Source organism: Hakea prostrata, chromosome 3 (assembly GCF_041222555.1).
Source record: "Hakea prostrata isolate BN-2017 chromosome 3, UWA_Hpros_2, whole genome shotgun sequence".
NCBI classification, from domain to species: domain Eukaryota; kingdom Viridiplantae; phylum Streptophyta; class Magnoliopsida; order Proteales; family Proteaceae; genus Hakea; species Hakea prostrata.
In genome coordinates, this window is record NC_142602.1 from 34,682,584 (window position 1) to 34,693,590 (window position 11,007).

The 11,007-nt window shown below is 40.3% G+C and overlaps 1 protein-coding gene across 1 annotated transcript in view; it reads left to right on the forward strand.

Annotated features, from left to right (window-relative positions):
* Positions 1-8,848, forward strand: part of LOC149022151 (ER membrane protein complex subunit-like protein) — a 33,540-nt gene extending 24,692 nt beyond the window's left edge. The window contains exons 5-8 of the mRNA XM_089150320.1: positions 2,119-2,190; positions 7,089-7,147; positions 8,155-8,245; positions 8,414-8,848. Coding sequence (XP_089006446.1) covers positions 2,119-2,190; positions 7,089-7,147; positions 8,155-8,245; positions 8,414-8,554 — 363 coding nt within the window. The 3' untranslated portion in view covers positions 8,555-8,848. The remainder of the gene's footprint in view (positions 1-2,118; positions 2,191-7,088; positions 7,148-8,154; positions 8,246-8,413) is intronic.
* Positions 8,849-11,007: the final 2,159 nt, after the last annotated feature.

The following is an 11,007-nucleotide window of genomic DNA, read 5'->3' on the forward strand; positions in this document are numbered from 1 at the left end:
TCTTTTTTTTTTTTTTTTGGGGGGGGGGGGGCAAAGATGCAGTTGTCTGATGAGGTTCATGACTGACTGTTATTGCTGGTACTTCTCCATTGACCAATTACTTGGGTTTTTAACTCTGTTGGTTGACAAACTTGGTGCCTGAGTTCTCAAGATGAAGAAGTGCACTCCTGATTGTCAGCCCTCAACCAGCTAGCCTTGCTCTGTGATGAAGTGACGGCAACTTTTGATTAGAATTCAGCCGGTCCATCTGTTTACTGGTACACAGGCTACTTAATAAGTTTCAGCCTTCGGATAAATTCCAAATCCCTGGGGTTGTGAAGGGTGAACGTGAATTTGTATAGCTTACAAAATCTCCATTTTTGAATGTGAGATTGCTTTTTAAAGGGATTTACATGTATTAGCTCCTAATGCTGTAGGGTTCTGCCTACTGTAAGTCAAAAGAGAAGCCCACTGGGCCATTTATTTATAGTTCATACAGGCATAAACCAATATGGGCTCTATTATTGGGCAATTGTCAGCCTGCTTCAGTCATTGGCACTTAACACGTTGTCTCCATTTTATGATACTGGCTTATTGACACATTTATGGGTTAATGGCTTTGTCAGATGTGGGGCTCATTTGGCGAGTGTATACGTTTACCCTCTCATTCCTTCACTCCTATTCCACCCCTCCCCAAACAAAACCACTCCCCCCCTCCACCAAAAGGAAAAAAAAAAAAAAGAAGAAGAAGAAGAAGAAGAAGAAAAAGAAAGAAAGAACTAAAGAAGAAGAAGAAGAGTGTAGGCAGGAAAAAGGTATTGATGTAACCCGAGGTCTGGGTTAGCCTTCCAGAGCCCTCTTCGATTAGAACCAGTAAATAAATAGGCTCGCAATAAGGTTAGGGTTATGTATGGGAAGGTTTGGGAATGGTTTTGGGATGATTTGGAGAAAGTAATGGTTAATTCGAGAAGAGGGAAACCCTAGGTTTTGTTAGGGAAATTATACCTTGAGAATGGAATGGTCTTGGTGAAGAAAATGGGTAAAATTTACATCAACAAAATTAGGATGGGCTGGTGGTCTTGAGACACTAGGGTTTGTGAATACCCGAAGATCCTACAGGATGAACTAGGGTTGATAGGAAAAGAAAAGGAATAGCTTAGGGTTGATGGGAAGAAGAATGAGATAATTTGGATCAATAAGGGTAGGGTTTGAGATACCTAAAATTTACCTGGGAAGGGAGGAAGCCTGTGGTTGGGAGGGGTAGGGGGACCTTGGGGCAAGAGGGAGGGGGAGATCTTGAATTCTTCAAAATCCATATTCTTTTCTCCTTCTTTCTTTGTTTTCTTCCCTTCTTTTCTTTCTTCTTTCTTCCTTTTCTGTTTCACTTCTGGCGCAAGATTCAGAAAAATTAAAAGAAAACAAAAAGAGGGGGGGGGGGGAGAGGAGCTGCCACAAGAAAGAGAGAGGGGGAAGGAGGGTTCTCTTGCTGCCGCAAGGGGAAGGGGGAGTGGGAAGCTGGGGAGAAAAGGTGAGGGAAGGGGTTGGGATAGAGCTGCAATGGAGGGAAGGGACTGGGATCGGGTTGCAATGGAGGGGAAGGGCTGTACTTGGGAAGAAGGTGGCTGCTTCTGTAATGGAAGAATGCTTGCTTTGAGTTGAAGAAGGATGCTGGAATTCTCAAAAAATTACTCAGCCCAGGCCGTGTGGTTTGACTCCACGACTCTAAGCTTTATTCATTAATCTTCAGCTTATTTTACAACGTAGGTGGTGGCTATACATGAGAAACTTGGACTTGGACTAGACGACTAGGGCTCAACAACCTAATATGACTTAACCACAAAATTTTTTTTTTTTTTAGGTTACTAGTAAAACTCTAATTACTTGCCAACTAGCTAGGACCAAAAAAATTAACAAGCAAGCAACTTACGGTTGAACCTGAAATAGTTCCTATTAATAGTGTTTGTCCTTGACCTCACGCTGAAAAATTAACCGTAGTCAATTCGGCACCAGGTTCATCCCCTTTTTTTAATATGGCAACTTAGTTGAATCTGAAATAGTTCCTATTAATAGTGTTCTTACAACTCCCTCTATATTCTTTTTCTTCTTTTAATCTATTTATTGTTCTTACTTATAAAACAGGACGGAGTGAACATTTTGGCTGTTAATTATGGTTCTCCTGGGGCATGCCAGTATCCTCGGCCGCTGAAACTTGTGAGTATGATGCTCTTTTTCATTATAGACAACCTTCTTCGCAGTGGTTTGTCTGCAGCTTTCTACCTAGAGAATTAATGCATTGGATATGGTTTCTCGTTTGGTTATTTATTTATTTTTTAAAATAGAATTGCCTCTTGTCTTTTTTGGGGTTGGGATGGGTGAGTCTATTGGGTCATGAGTGATGGTCTGGTTTTCGCTGAGCACTCTTTTGAGTAGAGGTTAGGGAAGAGTTGGAGATAAATAATCTACAATTTTATCCAGGTGTATAATTGAATAGAGGATGCTGCTCTATGTTTGGGATGTCAACAGTCTGTTCAAGGAAGGTAGACAATATTGCTGGTCTTGACAAACTCTTCCAATGTTAACCTTGAAGAATATCACTGACCTCAAACTTTTTGTCTATCATGGCATCAATGAACTTTGTAGTTTCATGCATACCATCATGATACTTGAGTAATAAAGAATATTACCAAGCGCAAACTTTTTGTCTACCATGGCATCAATGAACTTCATAGCTTCATGCATATCATCATGATAGGAAGCATAGGCATGGATATTTTGGGGTCCCATCCAATTTCCACCACCATTTCAAAAGAAAGCTGAGTCTAGGTAACATTGCCTTCATCCTCTAAAATTGGTCAATTGTCTAGGTTTGGTTGACTCTTGCCCATAGGAATGTCCAAGAATTGCTTTCCCTTTGCCACTTACCCATCTCTGCAGACCGCACCATGTAGTGAATTCGATGCAACAACATGATAGGACCTTGAGAGGTAGCCACATGGAGGAGAGAGGGGTGATTGAGGAGGTTATAAATAGGGGGAATTGAGAGGAGAGGGTATCGGGCAATTGATGTGTGTTTTACGGCAGCCTTTGGCTGAGGACACCATTCGGTGTAGGGGGTGACTGGCGCCATTAAAACCTAAAGTTCTTGTGTGATGCCTTTGTTTGATATTGAATTTATGGTGGATTTGAGGGATCTTATTAAATTGGTATCAAAGCAGTCACAGTTCAAGGGAGTTGATATGGCATTGTCTACGTTTTCCGATGAAGGAGAAGTGTAGGGATGGTTAGTTGAGGTTTTGCTATTTTGTAGGGAAAACCAGATCGAGGAGCAATGGTTATGGGTGGCGATCTAACATTTGGAAGGGCAAATGTTAGAATGGGTTTATCGCGAGAACTAGTCAGAATTTACTTGGTCGTGCTTCAATGAGGCTTTGAAGATCAAGTTTTGTAAGGGGAAGACGGCGAATCAAGAGGTGATATTGGATACTGGCTGCAGGCAAACAACGACCATTGATAACGAGATGGATTTGCAAATCTATGCGGTGCAAACACAAGTACGAAGGCGTGGACTGGTGGCAGGAAAGGGCTGTCTGAAGGTGAGAGTCACACTATGCCGCACTTGGAGAAGAAGAGGAAGGGAAGGATCGAGTATGGGATTTGTCTACCTTAGGGCTGAAAAGGAATGTAGCCTAATAATTAGAGCAAAACCTGCATTGAAGAATGGAGAGAGGAGATTTGGAGCAGCAAGTGGAAGGTTGGCGGCTAGGGTTGCTCTTCGTTGAGCTTGGAGAAGAAAGGTTAGAGGGAGCAGGGTTTTTCGAACCGCCTTTCTTAAACTGGTTTGTTGGCTCGGGTCAAGAACTAAAGGCCACAAACCATTGGTTTGTTGGTTCGGTCAAGAACTAAATAAGTATTAACTATTAAGTAATAACTTGCAAAATTTAAAAACTTCCAAGTCACCAGCCAAACGCAATGGATGTTGCAATTGCCTCTCCCACCTCTCTTGGATGATATCAAGGAATTTCTGGTTGCCCTTAGGATATACCTTCCCAACCATCTCCTTCAGCATCTCCATTGTAGCTTATATATTTGGTAAATTTAGTATCCTTTGTTGGTTCTGCCAACTTCAAAATTGTCACCATAGGGTCTAGAAGCTTCACAACAACTTTTAGGTTTGCTTAGAAGCCATCACTGGATATGGTGGCCCATGCTGCTCTCCTTGTTGGTGAATCTGACTGGGGCCAATCAAACCACTCTTGCGATGCAAACATTGCACGTAGTTGATTTTTCTTCTTCTTAAAACTCTTCAAGGCAATCCAATTTGTAGCAAATCTTGTGACCTCAGGCCTCACCAAGTCACCACAACATATCCTCCTTAATATATCTAATGCATATCCATGGTTATATACAAATGCGGTCACATGTCGATCCCGTTGAACAACCTTCTTCACAATTTTGATTTGCCCCATGTTTTTCAGCATCAAATCAATACAATGTGCTGCACAAGGAGTCCATAAGAGCCTATAGTTGGGATTCTCCAACTTCATCCCAACCTTCATCCCAACCTTCTTGAAATTGGAGCCATTATTAGTCATAATCTGCACCACGTGCTCGACTCCAACCTCTTCCACCACACTCTTTAGCAACCCATATATGTATTTTGCGTTCTTCTTGTAACCAGATGCATCAACAAACTTGAGGAACACTGTACTCCCATCATAATTCAACATAAAATTGATGACAGATTGTCTAGTGGGACCAGTTCAACCATCACACATCACCGTCACCCCATAGTGCCTCCACATTGACTTAAGACCATCAATGTAGGTCTTCAAGTCTTCCTTATGCCGTGGGACATATACATTATATATCTCATATGGGGTTGGCCCAACCCACCCCATGTCCAACACCACTGATCTCATCCACCATTGCCTCATAATAAGGCCCCTGTTTAGCATATGCAGGAATACTATGCCACCACTTAGAAAAGGCCATCCCCACCTTCTCCTTCACATTACCCCACATATGCTTTAATTTCTTTTGTTTTGTTTGTGGCCTCCCAAACAAGTCAGGATCAATGCATAGTATCTGCACATTGGGATCTATGGCACGGATCTATGGCACTGGGTCTAGGTGCAGTAGATGTGGCACTAGGTCAAGGCCGTGGGGCCGTGGTAAAGGAGCTGACTTTTTGACACTCTGGCGGCTCCTCATACTGGATCTGCCTCTAGTTGCCCTCTCAAAATCCAGATCTCTAGACGACCCTGCACCCATGGCCCTCTGTGTCCTCTTGATCTCATTGAGTCTATAAGACTCCCTACTCATCTTGGGTACTCTCTTTATCTTTGGCTCTGATCGGATGAATCATTTGGATCCACATTCTGCTCTCCCACCTCCTCTAAGCATACTGTCTAGAACTCATCCCTCTTTGCCTTCTTCTCTGCCCTCTTCTCTTGCCCTCTCACATATTTTGCCATTGCCACTTTAACTTCATAAGGGACATCCAACCACATTGCGGTCCCCTCCCGCTAGATGGATCCTCAGTCGAGTGGCCCCACCTAATCCAATATTTTTCAAACAATATTTACACTCTTGACTTCTTCCTGTCATCTGTTAGAGGTCTACCTTGTTGCCAAGCTATGTCTGACATAGTGCTTCTGAGTCTCTGATTCAAAAGTTTGTGTTTGATATAAACATACATAATAATCATCATTAAAACACAAACCCAACACTTTACTTTTATCCTAAAGACACTAAACACACATTACTTGTAAACTAAGGTATTCAGTAACATTTTAAAAATTTTTCCTAGTTAAAAATAATTTTTTATAATTAAAATAATTTTTACAATAATTATTAAATACAAGAAAAATCAGAAAACATAGTAAAACACTTCAAAAATCAGATTCAGTCAATTACATATGTAAATCTACCTATTAGAGACAATACATAATAATTTCAACTCAATCCAACATAGTTTGAGCATGAAGCAAATAAAAAAATGTAATTTTTTAGGTATATTTTAAAATCAGAAAAATAAAAAAATAGTAGAACGCTTAAAAAAATCAGATATAATCAATTACATTTGTAAATTTACCTATTAGAGACAATACATAATAAATTCAACGTAATCCAATATCGTTTGAGCATCAAACAAAGGAAAAGATGTTAATTTTTACTTTTTTTTTTAATCATAAAAAGGAAAAAAATAGTAGAACACTACGAAGATCAAATCCAACAACAACCACTTGTAAATCTACCTACTAGAGACCATGGAAAAAATTTCAAAACATTCCAACACCATTTGACCATGAAAGAAAGGAAAAAAATAAAAAAAATAGAGAAAACTTAGGTTACCTTGCAACAAAGCTTGAAAACAGTGAAATAATCTACCAAGAAGGGCCGAAATCAGCAAAAGAGTGTTTAAAAGTGCTCGAAATGATCCAAAACCATGGGGGAAAAAGCCGAAATCTGGGGGGGAAACCAAACCCTTGGCGCATCTGAGTTTCGAAAGCGATCCATTAACCAACAGGAATGGAACAAAGATGGCAATACTTCGCTCCTCTCCTTTTCAGTCGAGCTCTTAACCACCCCTCGCTTTGCTCGAGCTCTTAACAGACGAGGTAGAAACTTCCCTCTTCTGCCTTGTCTACGCGCTTGAAACTCTGCTTTTTGTAGAGTTTCGTGTGATAAAATAGACTTTTATAAAACTGAACCTGCTGGGTCAGCCGGTATGGTTCATATTTTGACCCAATGCGAAATTTCGACAGTTTTGACCTATGGTCCAACTGGTTTGTTTCTTTTGTCGACCCAATGTCAAAATTTTTGTGGTTTCGGTTGAAACTGTAGAAATTTCGAGCGAAACTTGAGACTGTTTTTTGGTCCCCTAATTTTTCGTTTTGAGGTTCATAGACCAAAATTTCGCAAGTTTTGACCAAATTTTGCTCTATGACTTGAAAGCAAGTTTAACTGTTTATGTATACTGGGTGGGTGTAGGTAGAGAACATAACTTATGTGTCACCTTTTTTGTCACTTCTGTTATTATTATTATACTGGATGGGGGAGTCGGTATTAGGTGCACTGACTAAATTAAATTTCACATCATCACACAGCCAGTGAAGTGGATGTTCAACTCCCATACGATCCTGAAGAACAGTGAGCAGGCACCAAGGTAATTTTCCCAGCTTACTAGTTTTTCATTTGTATTGTAACCTTATTTGATTAAAAAAATGCAGATTAAGTATTGTGCAGTGGTCACTGGTGCCTTTGCATATGTGAATCAGTTGGTTCCTTAAAAAGTTCTTTGAGGTTTTCGAGAAGCATAATCACTTCATGTCATGGAGAAGTTATCAGTGTTAGTTTTGTTTGGGGATAAGTAGTAAAGAGTTTGTGAGTTCTTGGATGATGTTTTTCCAGTGGTGTGTTTTTGGAAGATCTTGTACAATGGGATCTTGTTTGGCTGTTCCTGAATTCCTGGGTGCCCCCCCCGGTGTACGAGCTTTTGACCCAAGTCTGTCTCTGTTTTGGTTTTGGTTGGTGCATGGGCCAGCCAAGGTTGCAGGTACCCCAACTTGTCCTGCTCAAGCCTGGCTTCATGTGGCTATATGGAACGTTCACCAAGGGGCCAGTTGCTATACTCTTGGGTAAAGTTACTGTGGAGTCAGGTTAATGGTCTAACACCGACTCCAGGTCTGAATAGTTTGGCTGGAGATTGGAATTCTGGCAGAGGCCTTGTCTAGGAGGAGCTCGGTAGATAAAATCTTGTTCTTCAAGACACCCCCAGAATTCTGTTTAGCTACCCAGCTTCGTTAAGGAAGTCTCAGCTTACATGTAGTTAGGAGAAATTCCAATGTCTAATGTGGAGTAGAAGCATTTTCATTATTGAGGATGAGGATTACTGCTTAATTGGTACACCACCAGCTGGATTGGCAGAACAGAGACCAGTGGATGGAGTCATTTACAGTTCGCTGCTTCAATTCAAGGAAAAAGCCAGAGACGATTAAGAATCAATTCAGTAAAGTTGTACCCATTACCATGATTTAGAGATGGGCCAGTGATTTGGCTGTACCAATTGGTTTCTGGTGGTGGGAAATTTACCTTTGGGGTCTTTTCAGCTGACTCTTGTGACGTGTCTGCTGTGATTATCTTCTACTGAAAATAGTTGCTCGGTTTCTGCAGAACTCCAGCTTTTGTAGAAGAAACTCTTCTTGGGGAGACTGGAGAGGGTGAAGGAATAAAGCCGCCTGAGAAATCCTTCTGGGCAAAATACGTAAGTATAACAGCTCCATCTCCCCACCCCGCCCCCCCCCCCCCAAAAAAAAAAAAAAAAAAGAAAAAAAGAAAAGAAGAAAAACCAACATAAAAGAGAAAAAAGAAAGTAGTTTATCTTATTCTTTAAAGGTCCATTAATCGTTTTTTGCCCCTCCTTTTGTTCCAGTGGATGTATCTTATTCCTCTTGGACTTATTGTCATGAATACAATCACCCAAGCAATGAACATGCCTGAGGAACAGGCGAATGGACCGGCAGCACAGACAGCACAACAACGGCCTGCAGGTGCTGCTGTGCGAAGAAGGTAACCGTGTATGGTAAAATACACCTGACGTAGGTTACATCGGTGAAGGGCTGACCCGCACACTTCTCACCTCACTTTTCAAAATTGTGCCTTACGTACGAGAGGTTTTAGAAATCTTGAGATATATGTTTGGGAACTAAATCCGATAGGAGACGTGCTCACCCAATTTTTCGTTGTAGTTAATTTGAAAAAAAATCACAATTTTTCAAGGTTTGCAAGTATTGACTTTTTTTTTTTTAATAATTTTTTCTTGGGATAACTACTGATAGTTTCCTTGTTTAATTACAATGTTATCTCATGTACTTGCGTGAATTTACTATTGGTCTCCCGTTGTCAAGCTTCGATTATTAACTGATGCTGATGTGGCATTGTTATATTTTTCTAGAGCAAATTTGTATCATTCCCCCATACTTAAAAAAACCCTGTTTACTAAGATTCTCTTGCTCAAACTTTTACATTTGATTCTCCCAAAAATTTAAATTCTGATCTATTAACTATCCATCTCATGTTTTTAAATGCTCAAGTTACACGCCTTTATTTTTTTTATCAGTTGGTTTTTCTTTTTTCAGAGTTGAGTTGGTTCATTTTACACTTATTACTTGAAAACTAACACTGTTACAATGGTGTTAACATCAGAGGCGAAATGAACATAATACAGTCAATTAAAATAAAGACAAATGAAATTACCAATGCACCTTTACTCAACCATTGAAAATAACAATTATACTTAGGGCTGAACTGGGCCGGGCTGGGTCGGGCTTTTGCAATCTCAAGCCCAACCCTATATGTTCTAATTTGACCCGATTACCGCCTTGACCCTAGTTCAGGGCCAAGGATTATTGTTCCTAGCCCTAAGCTCTATAGGGCCAAGCCAAACCCATTCTTGCCCTAATTGGGCCGGGTCGGGATGGGTTGGCCTTGATTAGCCTTAATTGGCCCTGAACCTGATTGGCCTTGTCCCTGGTTCTTACCCTGATTGGTCCTGACCTTAATTAGTCCTGATTGGCCCTAACCCTGACCTTGATTAACCCTGACCCTGGCCATGATTGGCCATATCCCTAGCCCTGATTGGCCTTGACCCTGGCCTTGATTGTCCTATGTTTGTAATTGATCCTGTCTTTAAACCTAAAATATCAAAAGTAAATTCATATAAAAAAATTATATATATAAAATAAAAGTATCACGAGTAAATTAAAAATAAAATTCATAAAAATATAAGATGATTCAAGCTCATACAAAATAATAAAATAGTCAATAAGTTGATAGTGTTGCTTTAAACATAAATAAATTCATACTCCATAATTTTATATTGAGCTCTGAAAGTCTCCCATTGCTTTGGTGATGGAAATTGAAAACCTTTCCCATTACGCTGGTGATGGAAATTGAAAACCTCTCCCATTGATATCCTTATTCAACAAAAAAATATCCATATTCAAAACTTTGTTAATGAGAAAATCAACGATAATTTAGTAATGATGTTTTTTCTCTAGAGTTTTTTTTTTTTTTTTTTTTGGTATATTTTCTGTAGAGTTTAGATGCATACATAGAGTTTAGATGGAACACCGGTTTATAAACTGGGGTTGGCAAACCAAAAAAAGAAAAAAGAAAAGAACAAATTGCACTGACACCCCAAAATGTAGGCTTTAAAGCACTGACACCTCATTTTATGTTTGACAAACAGAGACACCCAATTCATTAAACATGGTAGTCCATTCTGTTATTGAAACCATTAGTCCACTGTTTATTTTTCTTAAATTCCAAAAATGCCCTTACAAAAAACTGAAAGAAAAAAAATGGACCAAATTTATTCTCTTATCTCAACTCTGCGGGTTCACTTCTCCACCTTCGGCTTCGGCTCCGGCAATGCCAACAAGAGAGACAAAAAAATCAGGGTTTAATGAGAGAAGAAACAGAAAAGGGCCGGCAGAGGACTGAAAGTCTAGCACCCTATCTACCTTTAACAAGTTATTCGATCAAGCTAGTAATTGATTAGGAGAGGCCAAAAACAGCGGCGATTCTTGAGGTAGAGAGGCCCTGGCGGTCCCCTGCCTTTGTCTCTCCGCCTCTTCCTCTTCCTTTTTCTCTTTTCTCATTCTCCTCTTCATTTCTCTGAGAGTTCTCTCTATTGCCAGAAGCCCCTGCAGCTCTGCCTTTCTTTTCCCTCTTTCTTGTCGATGCAAGATCTGGATATTTCTCCTTTGAATCTGGAAGTTCCGAAGTGCAGGAAAGTTCGATTGTTGCAAGTTACTAGACTCTAGAGATGGTTGTGAACACTAAAAGCTTCCTCTCCTTCTCCCAGCAACACCTTTGGGATTCTCACTTTTCTCAAAAGTTTTCGCACAGTAGCAGTAGGGGTTCTTCTCTTAGAATCTCTGTTGAAGTCAACACCACCGTGGCTACCGCGACTTCGACTTTTGCATCCATCACAGCCTTTGCAATGCTTCCAGTTGCCACCAT